The 22,789-nt window shown below is 42.2% G+C and overlaps 1 protein-coding gene across 1 annotated transcript in view; it reads left to right on the forward strand.

Moving 5' to 3' along the window:
- Positions 1-22,789, forward strand: part of LOC127227793 (deleted in malignant brain tumors 1 protein-like) — a 114,285-nt gene that overhangs the window by 86,990 nt on the left and 4,506 nt on the right. Inside the window, 22 exon segments of the mRNA XM_051192126.1 lie at positions 453-491; positions 1,105-1,137; positions 1,244-1,282; positions 1,665-1,700; positions 1,841-1,885; positions 3,492-3,527; positions 4,119-4,169; positions 4,266-4,292; positions 4,937-4,975; positions 5,151-5,186; positions 7,061-7,096; positions 7,797-7,835; positions 8,825-8,869; positions 10,529-10,564; positions 10,658-10,696; positions 10,854-10,892; positions 14,764-14,802; positions 15,158-15,196; positions 16,781-16,819; positions 19,146-19,457; positions 20,988-21,020; positions 21,989-22,164. Of these exon segments, the coding sequence (XP_051048083.1) occupies positions 453-491; positions 1,105-1,137; positions 1,244-1,282; positions 1,665-1,700; positions 1,841-1,885; positions 3,492-3,527; positions 4,119-4,169; positions 4,266-4,292; positions 4,937-4,975; positions 5,151-5,186; positions 7,061-7,096; positions 7,797-7,835; positions 8,825-8,869; positions 10,529-10,564; positions 10,658-10,696; positions 10,854-10,892; positions 14,764-14,802; positions 15,158-15,196; positions 16,781-16,819; positions 19,146-19,457; positions 20,988-21,020; positions 21,989-22,164 (1,253 nt within the window).

Here is a 22,789-nt window from a genome sequence, read left to right on the forward strand (position 1 = left end):
CATTTAGCAAAACAACACCTATCACACCCTATACCATCGGCTTTGACCAGGGTTACAGGACTGGGTTCCCAGAGAGCAGCCTCAAATCCAAACAGAAAAAAGTTGGGTATACCCACACAGTCATGCCACTCTTACACCAAGGGTACATTTCTCCTGGGAAATGAATAGTGTAACATGCAGAATTCACAGTGGAGTAAGACTGTTGATGACAGTGCTTCCCCAACAGTCTGAATAACACTGCCGAAAAGGAAGAAAGCTTACAGCTCAGTTCCACCTCAATTCCTGTATACCCAGCAAGCAAAGCGTGTGGTGTCGTCAGCTATAGAGATGGATTCTTTATTTGTCAAGTCATATTTAGAAAGTAATCCACTTAATGGTCATATTGGCTACAAAGCAAGGATCAATGAAAAGACACTCATTTCAGAGCATCCTATCTCTGGGTTTATACACAGATGCATCTTCATCCTCAGAAGAAGTGGAAACATCCTCAGGTAATGTTTTTGACTGTCACATTTCTTTAATACAACCAGAGATTTTTTTTCTTTCCATTTGGCAACTGACCCTAGATACATTTCTTCTACTTTTCATTCATATACATGTCTTCAAGTTCAGCAAAAATGACTTCTTCAGCTTGTAAAGTCTCCTATGATGCTATTTAACTAATGAGATAGTATTCTTACTTGTCATGTATTTAGAAAAATGAGCCTACTTATGACCACACTGACTACAAAGTAAAGATCAATGAAAGCCACTCATTTCTTCTCAGTATATGTATGTGTGTTCACGGGTGAAGGTGCATGTGTACGCATAGATGCTCTTGAGTACGGAGACTAGAGAAGGACCTCATGTGTCATTCTTAGGAATATCATCCACTTCCTTTAAGACAGGGTCTTTCACTAGCCTGCAGCTCACTAGTTAGACTGAATGGCTGGCCAGTAAGCCATATGGGTCCCCAGCGCTGAGCTTACAAGCACACACCAGCACTCCCAGCAATTTTACATAACCCCTGGGAATTGAGCTCAGATTCTCCTGCTGAGCTATCCTTCCAGCCCAAGACATTTATTTTAAAGCCTCCCATTTTTTTTTTTCCGGATTTATATACAGATGTATCTTCATCAGCGGGAGTGGCCTCCTCTGGTAATGTTTTCTACGTGTCATGTTTCTTAATTTAAATAAAATGAGAGCTTTCTTCCTCCAAATTTGTAAATTATCTGGCTGTGCCTTTTCCTCTCTTTGTCTGTAGGTACTTCTTCAACCTCTGCAGAAACAAGCTCTTCCAATGGTAAACACATAGCTGTGCTTAACTAATGAGAGGTGTTTCTTATTTGTCATGTTGTACTTAGACACTGAACCTACTTAATGGTAACACTAACCACAAAGTAAAGATAGTGAAAACACCTCAAAGTACTGTCTTATTCATGTTTTTTTATTTATTTTATATAACCAAGTCCATTTAAATGAAAACAAACATTTATAGACAATATTTGGGAATTTGGATGTCATTCTTTCCAAATTACTTCTTGCTGGTTAGGGGTGCTATCATGAGGATTCTAAGAAGATGCAGAAATCCTAGCTGTAGTCTGTAAGGCTGCTTTGTCCAGCTGTTTTGAATGTAGGATGTCTTATTCATGTTTGAGCATCTTCTTCTCTTGGCTTACCCACAGATGCATCTTCAGCTTCCACAGAAGATACCTCCTCTGGTAATTTTTTTTTTTTTTTGTCGTTGTTTGTCTTTTGTTTTGTTTTGACTGTCAAATTTCTTATTAAACCCAGTAAGAGATTCTCCTCTTTCTGTTTGGAAAGTGACCACACATACATTTCTTCTCCTCTTGGCTCATAGATATAACTTCAACCTCAGTGGAAATGGAGAGTGGAGAGTCAACAGGTAAAGTCCTTCACTGTGCTGTTGTATTTTAACTAACAGAATGTGGGTTTTGTCTTTGAGGTTTTTTATTATCATGTATTAATTACACATAAAAGGATTAGTTATGGCATTTTCATACATGTGTATACTGTATTAACCCTCATCATTATCTCCTGCCCCCCCCCACACACACACACACTCTAGTCTTTGTTTCTTTTCCAGTGTGGCCTCTACTCTCACATCTTTATTTCATAAACTTATCAGTTTAATTAGGTTATTAGAAGATCCCCAGTAGGGAGTCATTTGCAAGATTATTGACAATTTACCAGGGACTACACCACTAAAACTGTCTCCTTCTTCCAGCAACTGTTCACTGCCTATAAATCATCAGGGAGGGGTGAGTTCTCACAAGCGCCTCCCTCCTCTTTGGTGGAGTGATGATGAGCCTGATGTTGTGCTTGTCTTATGCAGATAAGCACTGCTACTGAGTGTTTAAGAGCCCAACAGCCATAGCCACAACACTCCACCCTTTCCTCATACAGTCTCTTCTTGCCACCCTACCCCCATGATATTTCCTGACACTTGGAAGGGGTGATACAGATGCCCCATTCAATGGAGACTTACTGTTAGAACTTGAGCAGTTATGAGTCTGCACAGTAACCACCAGCCACTGCAAAAAGAAACTTCTCTGGTCAAAGCTGATACTATACTAATCCAAGGGCATAATTGTAAATGTTTCAAAGAAAATTTGATAGGCACACAATGTTCACTTAACAATACAACAGATATAGCTTCACCACTAAGATTTATCACATCTCCAGGTTAGGTTTACAGTGCCAGATATAATTCCACCACCCACAATGAGTACAAGCTTGAGTTCAACCAGAAAGGAGTTGGTTGCTCCCCTATCAGATCTGTCACTCTTGTGCCAGCAGGAATATCTTGCCTGGAAGGTCAGTATTGTAGCCTGCAGGTTTCACAGCTGAGAAATGCTACTAATGACCGCTCTTCCCCAGAACTCTGCAATGTATTTCCCAATACTGTGAAAGCTAGCCAGTAGAGAGAAAGCTTGCAGCTGAGTTCCAGCTTTATTTCTGAATGCTCTATGTAAGGAGTAGGGTTTTTCCACCCGTCGCCTAGTCTTGTCCAGCCGCCGCACCAGCCCCAAATAATACACAGAGACTCTGTATTTGATACAATGCTGTTGGACCGGTTACTAGTTTCTTATCCGCTAGCTCTGTCTTAATTATTAGCCCATTTCTATGTATTTCCACATGGTCTTACCAGGGAGAGGCGGCTGACTGTTCTTCCTTCTCCAGACTCTCCATCTTGGCTCCTCCTTTCTACTTCCTCTTTCCTCCTTGTCTCCTAGTCCCTCCTATCTTTCTTTCCTATTGACCAACAGTGCTTTATTCATTAACCAGTACGAGAGACATATATACATAATGGCATCTCCCATCAGCCCTGCAAGCAAAATGTGTGGCATTTCAGCAATGGAGATAGCTTTCATATTTGTCATGTCATATTTAGGAGATGCACCTATTTAATGATTATAGTGACCACAAAATAAACAAACCAATGAAAGCCACTCATTTTAAAGTACTTTGTCCTCTGGATTTATACACAGATGCATCTTCAGCCTCAGCAAAAGACACCTCCTCTGGTAATGTTTTTGACTGTCAATTTTCTCATTAAACAGTTTTTCCTTTTTCTGTTTGGCAAAAGGATCAAGGTATATCTCCTCCTCTTTATCCACAGCTGTTTCTTCAAACTCACTAATTAGATGGTTCAATAATTTTTGGTCATGTTGTGTTTAGAAAATAAGTCTACACATGGTCCCATTGATCACAAAGCAATGACCAAAGGATACACATGTGCACGCATGCATGGCACGTGTGTTGCTCATGTACATATGTGTTGTTCAGACGATGTTGCACCAGTGTGCACAAATACATGGAGGTTGGAGGACAATGTAGGGTGCCAGTTTCAGGATCACATTCCATCTCCTTTGGGACAGGGTCTCATTGGCCTGGAGCTCACTAATTGACCACAGGCACATGGTTCCTCTCGTACGTCTGTCTCCCCAGTGCTGGGATTAAAAGCACATATCACTCCAAACATTTTTTTACATGGCTCCTGGGAACTGATCTCAGAGTCACAAGTTTTCAAGGCAAGTGCCTCTTACCTACTGAGCCATCTTCTTGGCCCAAGACATTAATTTTTACAACTCCCTATTTTCTGGATTTCTACACAGATGCATCTTCTGTCTCTGCAGAAGACACCTCCTCTGTTATGTTTTCTGCCTGTCATGCTTTCACATTAAACAAATGACAGACTTTTCGTTTTTATTTGCTAAATTATCTAAATATTTATTTCTCTTTGTCTGTAGATACTTCTTCAGCCTCAGCAGAATCAGGCTCTCCAACTGGTAATGCTGTTCCCAAATATTCTGTTTAGATAAATGAAGTGAATTTCTTATCAGTCATGTTGTAATTAGAACATGAGCCCATTTAATAGTCACACTAACCACAAAATAAAGCCCAGTGACAAGAAACACATCTTTCACATGCTTGTGAATGATGTTTGTATGGAGACTATGAGCACTATTCTACATTTGTGTGTGAGGCTGGAGGAGGACCTCGATGCCATCCTTGGGAACGTTTGTTCACCTCCTTTGAGGCAGGGTCTCTCATTGACCTGGATGGAGCTCAATAATTAGGCTAGAGCTACTGGACACAGAGCTATGGGTATCCTCCTTTCTCTGTCTTGCTTGTGCAGGGAAGATAGGGCAAACAACCACTCCCAGCATTTGTATGTGGATGACCTGAATTGATCGCAGGTTCCCATGTTTGTAAGATAAGTGCTTTACCTACTGAGCCATGCTCCCAGTCCAGTATACTCATTTTAATGCATCTTACATTCTGGGTTTATAGATATAGATGCATCTTCATCAACAGAAGATCCCTCCTCTGGTAAATTTTATACCTGTCATAGTTCTTAAATACAGTGAAAGCTTTTACTCTTCATATTGGATAAAGGACCTAGCCCTGGCTCTTCTTTCTTTGTCTACAGGCATTTCGTCAACCTCAGCTGAATCAAGCTCTCTGAATGGTAAAGTACTCCATTGTGCTGCTTACCTAGTGAAGAAATCCCTTATTTGATATTGTATATTTAGACAGTAAATTTATTTAATAACCACATTGTCTACAAAGTAAAGCTAATAAAAACCAACACAAGTACAATTTTATTCATTTTAAAGCATCCTGTTCTCTGTCTTTCTACACAGATGCATCTTCAGTCTCTGCCAAAGACACCTCCTCTGGTAATTTTTCTGCCTGTGTTGTTTTTACATTAAACAAATGATAGCCTTTTCTCTTTCTGTTTAGCAAATTATCTAAATATTTCTCTTTGTCTGTAGATACTTCTTCAGCCTCCGCAGAATCAGGCTCTCCAAGTGGTAATATCCCCAATATTAAGCTAAATGAAACAAATATCTTATCAGTCACAACAGAGATCTCCTCTTGTAATCTTTTCAGTCCATCACAGTTCTTAAGTGAAACAGAACCATAGTTTTTCCTCTATCTGTTTGGAAAGTGATCACACATACATTTCTTCTTCTCTTTGCTCATAGATATGTCTTCAACCTCAGCAGAAGGAAAAAAAGGAGAGCCAACTGGTAAAGTCCTTCACTGTGTTGCCTAAACAATGCCATGCTTCTTTTAATCCTTAATTATGTGTAGTGGGTAGTACATACATATGTACATATGAGTGTGGTGCTCATGGAGACCAGAGATTGGGATCCAATTGGAGCTGGAGTTACAGACAGCTGTGAGCCACCAATGTGAGTTATGGGGAATGAACTTGAGACTTCTGGAAGAACAGTTAGCAGTCTTAACCCCAGAGAAATCTCTCCATCCTGCCTTTTTAAAAATAATATTTAGATCTACATAATCATGAATTTCATTATGATATTTTCATGTGTACATAGCGTACTTAGTGATACTCACATAGAGTGCTCCGTCCAGTCCTGTTCCTCTTCCCAGTGAGAATCTCTTCTACTTTGTTACCTTTTCATTTTATATGCCAAGGAGCTGATTTGGGTTACTGGAGAAGCATAGTTTAGGGTTATTTCTGGAAGCATTGGCAACTCTAGCAGTGGTTCTGCCACTAAAGCAGATGTCTGTCCTTCACATAGCAATCAGTAATTGTATAGACCCTTAAGGAGTGCCAGGCCTCATGAGTCTCCCACTTCCATGACAAGGATTACAGCTTCAACCTTGGGCAAGTCATGTGCAAGTAATTACATTGGTGGAGAGTTCAAGTGGGCAATTGTACCACTCCATCCCCAGAAAATAATGATCCACAGCTCTCCATCACTTCCTCCAGCTTTTACACTAGCTTTGTTTTAAAGTATTTTAATGTGTTCTTCGTGATGAAGTATGTGTCATTAGAGCTAACTACAATAAAACCAAGATAAACCTGTCTACTATTACATGCTACACCCTGATCCTGGAGAGGAAACAGATGTGCCCAAACTAAGGCTGAGCATTCAAGTTACTTGTTATCATCATTTTGATCAGTTATGAGTCTCTACAGTAACTACCAGCCATTGCAAAAAAGAAGCTTCTTTGACCAAAGCTAAAACCAGCACTCATCACAACACAATTACTTAGATGTCAGCTTGACAGCAATGTCACACCCATTAGCAAAGCAACAATCGCAGCTTTGGCACTAAAGCCTATCATCTCTGGTACCATGGACTTTTGACTAGGTTTCAATACAGAACTCCTATAGAGTAGCCTCATATCCAGTAAGAAAATAGTTGCTTACATCTACAACAATTATGCCACTCTTACACTGGTAGACATACCTTGCCTGGAAAGTCAGTAAGGTAGCCTGGGAGGTTCACAGTTGAGAGATGCTACTGCCGACCCATCTTCCCCAGCATCTTCCTTACCATCTTCAGACACTATGGAAGCTAGCCCCTGGGGGAAAAGCTTCTAGCTCAGTTGCAGCTTTATTTCTGTGTGTTCTTCCAGCAAAGTGTATGGTAACTTCACCAATGAACATGTTTTTCCTATTTGCTATTCATATTCAGAAAATTAACCTACTTAAATCATATTGACCATAAGGCAACGATTAATGAAAGACTGTCACTTTTTAAGAAATCATCCTGTTCTCTGGATTTACACACAGATTCATCTTCAGCCTCAACAGAAGAAACCTCTTCTGGTAATGTTTTGAACCTGTCACATCTATTAATTTAAACAAGCAGAGCTTCCCCTTTTCATTACAAAAATAATCTAAGGGTGCCTTTTTCCTATGGGTCTATTGCTGTTTCTTTAACTTCAAGTAAAGCAAGCTCTTCACCTCATAGACTCCCTCATTGTGCTGCTTAAATATTCAGATAGTTTTCATGTCATATTTTTAAAATACTCCCAGTTAATGATTCTTATGTGATAATGCATGCACATGATAGTGTTCTTGCACCTGTATACAAATGTATGTGGAGGTTGGACGACACTGTAGGGTGCCAGTTTCAGGAGGGTCTCATTGGCCTGGAGCTCACTAATTGGGCTAGAGTGACTTTGACCACAGGCACAGGGTTCCTCTCGTACCTCTGTCTCCCCAGTGCTGGGATTAAAAGCACATATCACTCTAAACATTTTTTACATGGCTCCTGGGAACTGATCTCAGAGTCACAAGTTTTCAAGGCAAGTGCCTCTTACCTACTGAGCCATCTTCTTGGCCCAAGACATTAATTTTACAACTCCCTATTTTCTGGATTTCTACACAGATGCATCTTCTGTCTCTGCAGAAGACACCTCCTCTGTTATGTTTTCTGCCTGTCATGCTTTCACATTAAACAAATGACAGACTTTTCGTTTTTATTTGCTAAATTATCTAAATATTTATTTCTCTTTGTCTGTAGATACTTCTTCAGCCTCAGCAGAATCAGGCTCTCCAACTGGTAATGCTGTCCCCAAATATTCTGTTTAGATAAATGAAGTGAATTTCTTATCAGTCATGTTGTAATTAGAACATGAGCCCATTTAATAGTCACACTAACCACAAAATAAAGCCCAGTGACAAGAAACACATCTTTCACATGCTTGTGAATGATGTTTGTATGGAGACTATGAGCACTGTTCTACATTTGTGTGTGAGGCTGGAGGAGGACCTCAATGCCATCCTTGGGAACGTTTGTTCACCTCCTTTGAGGCAGGGTCTCTCATTGACCTGGATGGAGCTCAATAATTAGGCTAGAGCTACTGGACACAGAGCTATGGGTATCCTCCTTTCTCTGTCTTGCTTGTGCAGGGAAGATAGGGCACACAGCTACTCCCAGCATTTGTATGTGGATGACCTGAATTGATCTCAGGTCCACGTGTTTGTAGGATAAGTGCTTTACCTACTGAGCCATGCTCCCAGTCCAGTATACTCATTTTAAAGCATCCTATTTTCTGGGTTTATAGATATAGATGCATCTTCATCAGCAGAAGATCCACCCTCTGGTAAATTTTTCTGCCTATCATGTTTCTTAAATACAGTGAAAACTTTTACTCTTCTTATTGGGCAAAGGACCTAGCCCTGGCTCTTCTTTCTTTGTCTACAGGCATTTCGTCAACCTCAGCTGAATCAAGCTCTCTGAATGGTAAAGTACTCCATTGTGCTGCTTACCTAGTAAAGAAATCCCTTATTTGTTAGCCAGTAAACTTATTTAATGACCACATAGACTACAAAGCAAAGCTAATAGAAACCAACCCGGGCATAATTTTATTCATTTCAGAGCATCCTGTTCTCTGCGTTTCCACACACAGGAATCTTTAACCACAGCAGAAAGCTCCCCTGGTGATATTTTCACCCCATCACAGCTCTTAAGTGAAACACAATCATAGTTTTACCTCTTTCTGTTTGGAAAGTGATCACACATATGTTTCTTCTTCTCTTTGCTCATAGATAAGTCTCCGACCTCTGCAGAAGAAAAAAGTGGAGAGCTAAGTGGTAACGTCTTTTCGTGAGTTGTTTTAACTAGTGACAAGTGCTTGTTGTGACCATTTCCCACTTGTGTATAGTGTGCTGTGATTATATTCACCTCCATCACTCTCCTCCGTGTCCCTCAGACTCTTAATAATTCTGTTTCTCTTCCCAGCTAGACCATCTTCTACTTCATGGCTTTGTTTTATGAACTACACAGTTTAGTTAAGGTTCCTAGCAAAGAGTATGTGAGGAGTCACTGAAGAGAGCACAGACAACTTATCAGTGCCTACAACACCAAAGAAAGCCACCCAGCTCCCCTTCACTCTCCCTCAGCAGCCATCAACTGCCTATAGAGCCTCAGGGAGGGATTAGGACTCAGGAGCTCCTCCTCTTTCCACAATGGGATGATGATGAACTCAGTCTTGTGCAAGTCTTGTGTAAATAATCACAGCTGCTGAGAATCAAGAGGGCAACATCTGTCATGCTCAGAAGACAGTGTTCTAGAACACCCTAGGACTTCCTCCTGCTGTTATGTTCTTTCCACTCCCTCTTCTATACAGTTTCCTGAGACCTAGAGGAGGCAATATTGGGGTCTTCTTTGGGGCTAAACATAAAATCACTTATTCTCAGCACTTTAGAAAGTTGTGAATCTCTGCAAGAACCACAAACCCTTGCAAAAGCAAACTTCTCTGGCCAAAGCCAGAAGTAACACTAACCTATGAGCATGCCTATGAGTATTTAGAAATCAATTTGACAGTCACATTGTACCCACTTAGCAAGACACCTACAGTACCTTCCCCACTGTGGCATATCACCTACCCAGACCCGGTTTATAATACTAGATATAAATTTCCTTCTTTGGAGAGGGCTTCAAATCCAGTCAGAAAGTGTTTGGTTACTCCTATAAGACTCATGCCCTCTTATACCTGCATATTAGTAGTACAGCATTAAAGATTAACAGCTCAGTAAGACTTTATGACATTTATCCCCCAGCAGCTTGATTAGAACCTCCCAGCACTGTGAAAACTAGCCAGCAGAGAGAAAACTTCCAGTTCAGTCCCAGTTTTATTTCTTTCTTTAATTTTGATAGTATTATTTTTATTAAAATTTGCAACAAGCTTGTTTTACATGTCAATCCTAGTTCCTCATTCTCCCCCTCTCCTTTGTCTCCCTCCCAATGCTCATCCCATCTCCTTTCTGCTCCCCAGGAAAGGTAAGGCCTTCCATGGGGAATCTTCAAAGTCTGTCACATCATTTTGAGCAGGCCCCAGGCCCTTCTCCATGTGTCTAGGCTGAGAGAGTATCCCTCTATGTGGGATAGGCTCCCAACATCTGTTTTTATACTAGGGATAAATACTGATCCACTACCAGAGGCCCCATAGACTGCCCAGTCCTCCTAACTGACGCCCATGTTCAGGGGGTCTGGGTCAGTCCGGTGCTGGTTTCCCAGCTATCAGACTGGGGTCCATGAGCTCCCCCTTGTTCAGGTCAGCTGTTCCAGTTTTATTTCTCCATGTCCTGCACCCCAAGAATTTGTGCCTTCATTAACATTAACATACATGTGTTTCTTATCTGTCGTATTGTATTTAGAAAATGAACCTACTTAATGATTCTATTGATCACAAACCAAAGATCAATAAAAAGACACTTTCTAAGCACCATGCTTTCTGTATTTTTACACAGATGCATCTTCATCCTCTGCAGAAGAGACATCCTCTGGTAATACTCTCTATCACATTAAGTTAAACCCAATTTCAGTCTTCCTCCTTTTTGCCAAATGGAAACAGTTGTGCATCTCCTGTTGATCTCTAGATGTGTCTTCAACCTCAGCAGAATCAAGTTCTACAACTGGTAAGTCCCCCTGTTCTGCTGCTTAATACTGAGCTGAGTTTCTCATTTGTCATGTTAAACTTAGGAAGTGCGTATTTAATAATCACTTTGGCATCAAATACCAATCAGTGAAAGAAGGTTCATTTTAAAGCACCTTCTTCTCTGGATTCCTACACAGATACATCTTCATCCTCAGCAGGAGAGACGAGCTCCTCTGGTAATGTTTTCTGCTGTCACATTTCTTTTTTATTAAATTTTTTCATTTATTTTACATATCAACCAGTTTCCCTCCCTCATCTCTTCCCATTCTCTCCCCCAACTTCCTGTCTACCCCCTCCTCCATCCACTCCTCCTCTATTCAGAAAGAAGCAGGACTCCCATGGGAATCAACAAAGCATGGTTTATCAAGTTGAGGCAGGACCAAGCCCCTCCTCCTACATCAAGGGTGCATCCCAGCATGAGCAATAGGTTAGACAGTTCATGCATCAGGGACATGTCCTAATCCCATGGCTAGAGACCCTGCATCAAAGCTACACAGCTGTCACCCACATGCTGAGGGCCTATGTCAGTCCCATGAAGGCTCCCTAGCTGTTGATCTAGAGTGGGTGAACTTCCACTAGCTCAGGTAAGCTGTCTCTGTGGGTGCTCCCCCGTTCCTGCCTGTCAGGATCTTGACCTCTTCTTTCTTGTACAATCCCTCCTCCCTCTCTTCAGCTGGACCCCCAGAGCTAAGCCTGGTGCTTGGCTGTGGATCTCTACATCTGCTTCCATCAGTTACTGGTTGAAGGTTCTCTAATGATAATTAGGGTAGTCACCAATCGGATTACAGGGAAGACAAGTTCAAACACCCTCTCCACTACTGCTAGGACTCTTAGCTGGGGTCATCCTTGTGGATTTCTGGGACTTTTCCTGGCACCATGTTCTCCCTAACCCCAAAATTGCCCCTTATATCAAGATATCTCTTTCCACTCTCCCCTTTCATCCTGCCCCCAACTCGACCAGCCAACCCGATCCCTCATGTCATTTTATGCACATTTTGTTTTTGTCTTCTCCACACATGGCATACATGTAATATTCCATTCTAGTAAGCCCCTTTCTATTTTGTCACATGGGTTCTATTAACCCTCTTCTTTCTTAAAACTTTCTCTTCTCCTCCCACAGCCCCCTTCTGTTAATTGACCAATATCTGTACTCATATACTTATATATGCATGTCTAGAAAGATTTAAAACTAGGATCTTAAGATGAGAGAGAATGTGGTATTTCTCTTTCTGAGTTTGTTACCTCACATAATATAATAACCTTCAGTTCAATAAATTCTCTTTTGGAGTTCATCATTTCATTTTTCTTTATAGCTGAATAAAGTTCTGTTGTGTGTGTGTATCACATTTTCGTTATCCACCCATCTGGTGATGAACATCTAGTTACTGTGAATGCTGTAGCAATAAACATGGACATGCAAGTGTCTCTGTGTTAGGGCTTAGACGCCTTGGGTATACACTCTGCAGTAGCGTGGTTGGGTCATATCGGAGTTGTAGTTTTGGTTTTCTGAGAAACACTCATGTGGATTTTCATAGTGGTTCTCTCTCTACCTGTTTATACTTCCACCAGTATTGAATAAGTTCTCCATATCTTCACCAGCATTTGACCATTTAATTTCTTGATTGCAGCCATTCTGAATGAGCCAAGAATTCTTTTAAATTATGTGTATGAGTTTGTGTAAAGATGTGAAGGCAGGTGCTCTTTGAGTCCTCTGTAAGAGAAGTACTAGCTCTTAACCACTGAGCTAACTCCCCAGCCCTAGAAGTAGTCTTACCTTCCATTTCCCTGATGGGCTAAGGATGTACTTGTTCATTGTTTGCATTTCTTTCTTTTTGAATTGTATATTCCATTGTCAGCCTCTCTATTGACTGACAGTTTAGGGTTTAGGGATTTCTTTTTTGCAGTCCTTTATGGATTCTAGATGACAGCCACCTGTCTGAATTTTCTATTTTGTGGGCTGTGTGTTCACTCTGCTGATGGTTTCCTTTGCTGTACAGAAGATTTTAAGTTCATGTAGTCCCATTTTTCAATTATTTGATTTATTTACTCTGTTAATAGAGGCCTATTCAAAAAGCTTTTGCCTATTTCTGCGTCTTTAAGGGTTTTCCCCCATGTTGTCTTCTAGCTGTTTCAGCATTTTGTGTTTTACATTAAGGCCTCTGGTCTATCTTGAATTGATTTTGTGCAGAGTGAAAGATCTAGACCTAATTTCATTCTTCCATAGCCACCCAACTTATTGACCAGGCCTTTTCTCCCCTTCATATGTTATTTTCTGTCCCCAAGGGTTAAAATCTCATTACCAAGCCTTTCCTTGTTGCTGAACATAAAATAAAAGTGTTGTTACAATCTGAAAGTTACACAGTTGACTTAATAATCATAGCTATCCATACTTTAGCAAGAGACTTACATGAAAAACCAACAACCTTTACAATTCTGTTAGAGCAGGGCTCCCAAGATTGGTGTTGGAGATTACCACTATCAATGGGAGAGTAAGTGAGGGAAAGCAGAGTCCCACAGGAACTACTCTTTGGCTCTCTGAGTGGGTGGGTCCCCTGAAATTTGTATCACAGCTTTTGTAAACACCTATCAAAGCTACAAGCAATCCCATTAATACCCATTGACTGATTGATGCTGTTTTTGCAAGTCATTTGGGGTATTAATAGTTTTCTCCTTCATCATCTGTTCCTCTCTCTCTCTCTCTCTCTCTCTCTCTCCCTTTCCTGCTTTCTTCCTCATCTTCACCTTCATCAGCTTCTCCATCATGTCCATATTCTTTTCCTTCACCAATGACTTCATCTTTGCCATCTTCTCCTTCTATACCTTCATCTTCTTCTTCATCAAACTCTTCTTCCTCACCATCCTCATCTTCTTCATCCTCCTCATCATCATAGCATCAACCTTTGTATCTGAATGAGGCTTCCTGATTCTCTTGGTGATAATCAATTGGGGCAGGAGTTTGAGGACACACTCTTGGTAATTATTCAGGTTAGTGACCTCACAGTCAACAGATCCAAATTTTTTTAGATCATCCAAGGTTTTCAGAAGTCTTAAGGTCCTGATATCTTTCCATATATTTCCACTTAGACCTCGTTGTGTAAGACTTTTCTCAATATGTCCAGACCTCTAGATATTCTATCTCTGAGCTCAAGATTTTTTTATTTGAACCTGAAATCAAGCCTACACTAATTAAAATGAGGAACTCTAAGTTCACAAATATTGCTGTTGACCTCTAGAGTTTTCCATAATTTGATTTTCAGTTATCCAACACAAACCCTCTAACAGCTGGTTCCTCAGCTCTTGGTAGATACAATTCCTCATGTCCATGGTCCCTTTGTGCCTTGTATTTAAATTTAACTTCCTATGGTGGGAGTAAAGAAGGAAGTTGTGTTCTTGGCTGTGGGAGGAGTTGACTGGCAGTCCAGTCTGGCCCCCCTGCAGATGAGCATGGCCCCTGGGGCTCCCTCTATCCCATGGCTTCTTAGGCTTGATCTCTTGCAAGTTGAGTCGTATTTGCTGATTTTTCTTCTTTATGTATTCCAGGCTGTATTATTTTTTCAGCTTGTGGTAGAACGCTGAAATTCATTCTTCTGCTTGGTCTTGTCCAATGGTGACACTTCCTGCTGTGCTTTTACTTAAGTGACCCTTTCAGTTCCAGAATTTCTGTTGACTTTTCCAGTGCCAGTCCTGTGAACCGGCCATGGTTAATACTAGCCAGGAAGTTAGCAGTGGTGGCAGTGTCCCTACTAGGTGCCAGCAACAGGACAACTTGCTTCAGTCCACACTCCATTCACATTTAACCTAGCCTCTCATAGTACCATTTGAGGGAGATGTTCTCTGGAAAATACAGCTAACAGTGGATATTAGGTTAGAGGGTTGTCTGGAACACTGTAGTAGCACAATAAGTCCCTCTCAATTATGTTCATGTTTACACAACACAGCTTCTAAGTCCCCATCTAACTCAGAAGTTCACATTTATGAAACACAAGGGGAGCCTTTCCCTTTCTATTTGGCAAATAACATCGTGATGTCTCATCTTTTTGTCCATAGATACTTCTTCAAGCTCAGCAGAAGCAAGTTCTCCAAATGGTAAGTTCCCATTGTGCTATTTAAAGAGATGTGTTTCTTAATCCAGCGCCTTAGACCACCCAGCCATGCTAACAAGAGGTGTGTTTTTATTCATTAGTTTTGTTTCAAAACTTATTCTGCTTAATGATTATATTGACCACCAAGTAAAGACAGTGAAAAATGCCCTCAGTGTCTTTCAGTAGAATTTAAAGCATCCTGTTCTTTTGGGTTTAGTCACAGATGAGTCTTCAGTTGCAGCACAGAAGATGTCTGGTAATCTTCTCAGCCTGTCACATTTCTTAAGTCACGCCTATTCAGGGCTTTCCTGCTTTCTTTTGGCAACTGAAACTAGCTATGTCTCTTCCACTCTTCATAGATTCTTCTTCAACCTCAGCACAACTGACCTCTCCAAGTGGTAAGCCCCCATCGTGGTCCTTAAGCTTACATAATGGGTTTCTAGTTTGTCATATCATATTTATAAAAAATAGCCTGTTTCATGATCCCCTTGCCATTAAATCAAGATTAATGCAAAGACATTCATTCAAAGCACAGTCTCCTCTGCTTCACACACAGATGCTGCCAAGATCTCCTGCAATCTTTTCAGTTTCTTAACTGAAACACAACTATAGCGTTTGCTCTTTCCATTTGGGCGTGAACCCTCAGTGTGCAGAACTTTGTCTATGACATAAGCCCACTATACATAGAAACCCCACATCCTCTCCACAAAGAGGATTTCCTTCACATAGACACTGAAGTGGTCCTTCCATGGCAGACACCTTCTGCCTTTGCCCTAATGTTGGTCAGATGGACCTGAGAGAAGCTGGGCAGAAGGTACATATCTCATTTCATTAGTTCCGTTGTTTCAGGTCATACTTTGACCTAGCCAACACAACAAAAAAGCACACACACATGCGCGCATGCACATACACACACACACACACACACACACACACACACACACACACACCAAATAGGTTGTGACAGAAAGTATATTTATTTGTTCTTTTTACACCACACTGTTGGTTTTACACCATGCTGCTGGTCAAACCAAAGCATTCTTCTCCATTTTCCACTTCAGACAAGCCCCCCCCCCTTCCCTGGCCATGCTCCTTGCTCCAGGGAGCCACTCTCTGAGAATCTTCACCAAACAAAAACAGGCCCAGAATAACGGGTCTGGTTTCCCCAGGAGTCAGAAGAGAGGAAAATGGTGCCAAGAGAGGCCAGTCAGATCCCAGAGAACACACAGACCTCCACTGCTTTTAACTCTACACTGTGATGGCAGGTAGATGCTGGGGACAGGATGAACAGCTAACATGCCTCAGATGCAGAGCCAGGAGGAGAATGTAGAAATGATCTCTTAATTTCAGAGGAAAGTAAGTTACAAAGAAGAAACACATTTGTTTAAGATCACAGAGCTATGGCAAGACAAAACCAGGTGTTGCAACACTCATCCAAGGCCCTTCCAATGTCCTGGGTTTGCTAGAGAATCCTGTGATCCCTGTGACATTTCTGTCTTCAGTAATAAGCCCTCTGCTGCTCTGTCTGTCACTAATGTGACCTTTAACCCTTACTTTCCTTCTTTTCCAGATCACCGCCCTGAGCTGCACAGCTTATGCTCCCAGAACACGGAATAGTTAGAAAGAACATGGGCCCTGGGGCTTGAGGGTTTAAGCTGAGAATGACCTGCTCCTGTTATACAGGAGACTTGCTCTGGAGTCTCCATTTTTTCAATGTTAAAGCAGTGATAAAATCCCCTAGATTAGCTTTTGTAGGGGATTAGATTATCTGGCACACTGGAGATGTGCACAATAACAGTGTTCTTAAGTCGTGTTCCACAACACCATCTTCCCATACACCCTTCTGTACTGACATGTGCAAACACACACACAATACATGCATACTGCTCTGGAGCAGGCTTACTATTGTAGACCCTTAGTCTAATGTAGAATTTCAATGAAGCCACATTTTAATCCCTTCTTTTCACCAATTTCTTTTTCAGCCACAGTTCCAACTTTGACAAAAGTGACTCTACCACCTGGTAATGATCACCGTGCTTGTTGCCAGAGTAAAACTCTGTTCTCTACTCTATGCTACCACATTTCATCTCATCATGTGTTGATAACTTTTCTACCTGACTTCCCTCTGTGTAGTTAATACAGTGTTCCATCTCCCTCACCTAAAAGTGCACCTGAGGAATATGGTCTTCCCCTTTATTCCCAGCCCTTATAAAAAATATTGCCTAATGCCAGATATGGTGGCACATACCTTCAGTTGCCAATACTCAGGAGGCAGAGGCATGTGAGTTTCTATGAGTTTGAATCGACTTTTTTATATAAGAAGTTCCAGGGGCTAGCCATGACTAAGTAATGAGATCAAAAAAACAACAACAAAAAAAAAGTTGCCTATAAAATTGAACTACTTTGTTTTTTTTCCTTAAAAAGTCGGCAGATAAAGTTCTTTAGATTTTTTTTTTTTGAGCATTTAACAAATTGTTTTACTCTTGACGAAAAAAACAAAACAACATTTGTCACATTTTGATGCCAAGAAAGTAAAACATCATGGATAGCATTCCTGTGCTCAATTGATTGGGGTCTGAAATGACAGAGAGGATTTTTCCCCTTCAGCTTGAAGCTGAAATTCGTGCCTGTGAGAGTGCACATTTGTAAACCTCTAATATTTTACACTCATGAGGCAATTATCCCTTCACCTGGTAGATTTTGCATCTTTCTACTCACTAAAATGATAAGGTGTCTATTGATACTGTTATGATCCTTCTTTTTCACTTTTTCACATTTCTTTTTCACTTAGATTTCTTTCCCCTTACAGGAAAGAGTTACAAGCCTGTAGGTACATTACATGCTGACATTTGCACAGTGTGGGTCATGCATGCCTTCAAGACCTGGCTCAAAAGATCCCCTCATGTATTCATGAGTCACACTTTTTCCTCCCTGTTGCTCAATGCAAGCCAGGACCTCGCCAGGGGAATACTCTCTCCACTGATCTGCAAACTCAGCCCATTCTTCTAGCTATACAAGTATCTTGCTTTTGGTGTTTTAATACCAATTAGGCCAAGAGAGGGCAGCGACACTAGACCATCACTGCCAGGGTTTCGGCACCAAAATGTTGTTCTTTCTTTACAGTTATAAGAATAAAAGCTAGAGAAGGGGGGAGGGGTGGTCCCGAGTGAGGGTCCCAAGTGAGTGGGGGTCCCAAGGTAAGGGATCACGTGGGAGAGCATAACAGGTTCCATAGCAGGTGAAGGTGACCAAGGTGGCAAGGCAGAGGGAGTAACACTCCAGGCAGATAGAGCTTGAATGAGGAGTTTATTTAGAAAGGGGAATGAGGGGGAAGGGAAGAGACATAGAGGCACCCGGAACAGAAGAGTGGGGGGAGAGAAAAAGAGGGGGTAGTTGGCCAACTGAAAACGTGCGCGCGTTTCAGAGAGAGAGAGAGAGAGAGAGAGAGAGAGAGAGAGAGAGAGAGAGAGAGAGAGAGAGAGAGAGAGAAGGAGGGAGGGAGGGAGAGAGAGAGAGAGAAAGCAAAAGAAGAGAGAGCAAAAGAGAGTGTTAAATGATCAGGGGTCTGACTTTTAGGGGTCCTTTACAGCTGCCTGCAGACTAGTACTCATGGAACCCTAGGCTGACCAGAGTACTGCCTGAGTGCATTCTGCCAGGTGATGGGGCAGGCCAGCGTAATGCCTGAATCCTTACAATCACACTATAGTCAGAACTAATGTCTATGGATTTAATATCAGTAAGGCTTTTCTTTGGGCCAAGCAGTGCAGGGCTGACTGTTACAGAGACAAATCACTTGGTACCTGTCTGTGAGCGAGACACCTCACAGTTACAGTCATGTGTACTGCATAAATACAGCCATGCCTCCCACAAGGATGATTCAGTCAACAATGGAGCACTATGTATCCATATACAGAAGTGGCTCCATAGACCATGTTGCCTAGTGACCCCACAGCCGGCTCTTTGTGTATAATAACAGTATCCTAACCGCACATTTCTTAGAATGTATCCTCATGATTAAGCAACATAGTTGTACAGGTTTTGCTTTTTATTGTTTTCTATTCAAAATTAAATCTTTTTTTTTTTTTTTGGAAGTATTTATATGTGGTAGTGCCCTCTGGATGAACACCGAGGTTGTTGCCAGTGTTAAGACTCCTGAAGAATTCTGTGGCGCTCAGATCTGTGTAGAAGGATAGAATGGCTAAATTATATAACAGCGTTTTGTTGTTAAAGTGTTGCCTCTAAAAAGAGTAAGGGTAGTTTAGGGTCTTAGAGAAGGATCCCGCTGCAAGTGTCATCCTGAGATAGTGTCTACTATAGAAACCTGACCCAAACCTCTGACTTCTGCAGACTTGCCTCTGCGCCTGGTAGGCGGGCGAAACCGCTGTGAGGGCCGCCTGGAGATGCGGCACCAGGGAGTGTGGGGCACCGTATGCGATGACCGCTGGAACATCAAGAATGCCCGAGTTGTGTGCCGCCTCCTGGGCTGTGGCCACGCGCTGGGCGCTCCCGGCAGAAGCCACTTTGGGGCAGGCACAGGCCCCATCCTGATGAATGAAGTGCGCTGCTCAGGCAAGGAGGACTCTCTGGAGAGCTGTGCCCACGCTGGCTGGATAAGACACAACTGCCACCACTATGAGGATGCCAGTGTGGTGTGCGCAGGTAGGGGATCCTAGCAGGCAGGAGCAGGCTCCTCTGCACGTACGGGCCTAGGCCTGTAAAAGTCCCCAGGCTTGGCTGGGACTTGGTGACAGGCCTTTAATCCCAGCATTTAGGAGGCAGAGGCAGCTGGATCTCTGTGAGTTCAAAGCCAACCTGGTCTACAGAACCAGGTCCAGGATAGACTCCAAACCAAAACAGAGAAACCCGTCTTGAAAAACGAAACAAACAAACAAACAAAAAAATGTTCCCAGGCTCTGCCTCAGCACCACCACCCTTAAGGCATTCATCATTTGTCCAAGACATCACATTTTAGTACAAAGAGCTAGTGGTGATGACATTCTTATCACTGGCTTGACTTTGTTAATGAGCTTACTCTAATTCCAGCTCTGTGAAATATTTGTCAGAAATATGGCTGAAAAATTATGAGTTCCAAAGAACTCATAGAACCATTAAGAGCATAGCAATTGCTGTGGCCAGGCACAGCTTATCCTGTTACTCTCTCAGTCTGTGAGTTCATCAAGGGTCCCATCCTGGAGACACTATGTAACACAGGCCTAACTAACCCTCAGAGTCTAAAATATACTCTGCAGTGTCCCAGTTTCTCTGTGTCCTTTGCATCAAAGATTTTGCCTCTATCTTCCCTGAAAGATATTTTATCGTCAGCTTTGTCTGTCTTGGAACTCTGACGACCACCTGTACAGCACAGTGCCTCCTTCTAATCATTCTAAGTTAGCCCCAAATTGGCCCATGCAGATTTCAGAGAGCTGGAGAGTTCTAAGACTTGGAGAAACCTGAGTTCACCTCATCTATTATGTTGTTATTTTGACTGCAAACTATGGCCATTACTTTTACCTTGTATAAACCCTGTTCGGATAGACATGGAACCCAGACAGAAACACCATCACAGCCCCCCGAAGCCAAGCACTACCCATGAAATGGAAGCTTCACCTGTCTGTTCTGGTGTCTGTACCTTCCAGACTTTGACTGTTATTGTGCCTCTTCACCATTCAGCCTTCCCTCTCAGAAGCCCACTTTTAATAAGGACCCACATTCTGTTCTTGGACCGTACACCAATGTGGCCATGTCCCAAGTCCAATGGGATCTATTGTGTCTAAAAGGCTTGAGAGAATCTGACTGCACATTTACTGGGCTGAACCACCTTGGCCCTGGGATACTGTGCTGTCTTGATGCTAAGCCAGAGAAGTCCCTGATAGCCTCAGAATTCATTTTTCCCAACCTGGGTCCCCGAGCACACTTGTATGAAGAAAGAGACAGAAACCAAGAGCTGGTTCATGCAGCAGTGTTTATATTCATCATTCTTTTGCTCCCACAAAGCTGTTGTTGATAACACCTGTGTTCTCAGTGCTTCTTCGCGTGTGTCAGAATCATCTCTGACAGGAGACACAGGCCCTCTTCACATGTTCTGGAATGTTCTCATGCCATTACGCTCCAGCTGCTATCTAATAATAGCTTACTGTCCTCCTTTGGTGTTTCAGACCAGTGAATCCACTTTTCATCTCCCCTCAACAGGTCCAGCTGACTCTCTTGTGCCCAAGGATAATGGTAAAGTCATCTTCCCTCCTGGGGCCTGATGCTGACTGGGGAAGGAACCGAGAGTAGCCGATTGGGGAGAAAAGGCAGGCAGGCCATGAGGGAGGCCACTTGCCTAGATAGTAGAAGGTCGGGAAAGGAGTCCCTCTGTACTCGGGTGCTGTCCATTTCAAACAGATATATGTTCTGACTGAGTATGTCGTGAGTTGTCCTTTAATCCCCTGGGCAAGGCTCTGATCTGTGGCCTATGGGGTATGGAGGATTGTAAGCAGAATTCCCTATGGATGTGGCCCAACTTCAAAGCCTTTTTTTTTTTTTTTTTTTTTTTTTTTTTTGAGAAAGTCAGGACTTGGGAGATGTTTCTGTTGGCAAAGTATTTGTCATGCAAGTGTGAGGACTTGTTTGATCCCGAGCACCCACATAATAGCCAGACACAGTTGTGCACATCTGTAATCACAGCCCTGGGAAGGTGAGGACAGGAGGATCCTGGGGACTTACTGTCCAGCAAGTCTAACCAAACAAGCAAGCTCCGGGTTAAATGAGAGACCTTGTCACAAAACTAGACAGTCATCAAGGAAGATATCCAACACTCACCTATGGCCTTCTCCACAAGCATGTGTGTGAGCACACACACACACATCAGTGGAAGTCAAGTCAAGGTCATAGATTAAATCATTGGCTCTCAACCTTCCCTAATGCTCAGACCCTTTAATACAGTTTCTCATGTTGTGGTGACCCCCCAAACATAAAATTATTTTGTTGCTATTTCATAGCTATACTTTTGATGCTGTTACAAATTTTGATGTAAATATTAGATATGCAACCCACTCAGGGATTGAAACCCACAGGTTAAGAACTGCTGGAGTAAGGGATGCTGAGGCAGGCCCAACCCACCCCAGACCATTATCTGTGGTACTTCGGTAACATACAGACAGTGCCTAAGCCACACACCATTGTACCAGCTTCTCTCTCTCCTTCAGCTCAGCTGTCCTGTTTGCCTCACCTCTTCCAAGCCGTCATTGACCGAGGCTATCTCCGGAGATTAGGCTACTCCTCCTGGGACATCCATTTAAATGATAAGATGTGTCGCCCCCAAGTCACCGGGCGTTACCTCGTCTTCAATATTCCTTATGGCCACTGTGGCACCGTTAGGCAGGTAAGAGGCCGACAGCAAAGCAATGACCTTCCATGGATGGAGTCCAAGAAGAGAGGCTTAGAAAAATTAAACTTCCTGTGTACATAGAATAAGAACTTCATTCCTGAAGCAGCTCACTGATTTGTCTGAAATGTTCCATTTGGAGATTTTCAGACTCACTCATCCTGTGATAATGTATGACAAATGTTGAATGCAATGGCATGGGTAGTGTGTTGGGTGTGATGGATAGATGAATGGTGAGTGGGCTTGATAATATTCTCCCGGTTTCAAAGCCAGTATTTGTTATAACATGCTTCTTGACTGAACATTAGGACATATCTACCATGGGCAAGTTATGGTACTGGGTATGAGGGGGGAAAGGTTGTCTGTCTGTCTGTCTGTCTGTCTGCTATGTCCCTAACTAAGCAGCTAGTCATATTCCACACTATGGAAAGCACACATTTAGGATATTCAGGACTCATTAAGTATATGTATCTATTTAATTCTCTGCAAATACCGTCTCATCTCATGAAATAATGGCATTGAAATTAAGGAAACTCATGTATATATGAAGGAACTGTTCCGCCCTGACACCCTTTTCAGTATATTTGGCAGTGACATAGTCCAAAACATGGTCCTGGCACTG

Source organism: Phodopus roborovskii, unplaced genomic scaffold, assembly GCF_943737965.1.
Source record: "Phodopus roborovskii unplaced genomic scaffold, PHOROB, whole genome shotgun sequence".
NCBI classification, from domain to species: Eukaryota; Metazoa; Chordata; class Mammalia; order Rodentia; family Cricetidae; genus Phodopus; species Phodopus roborovskii.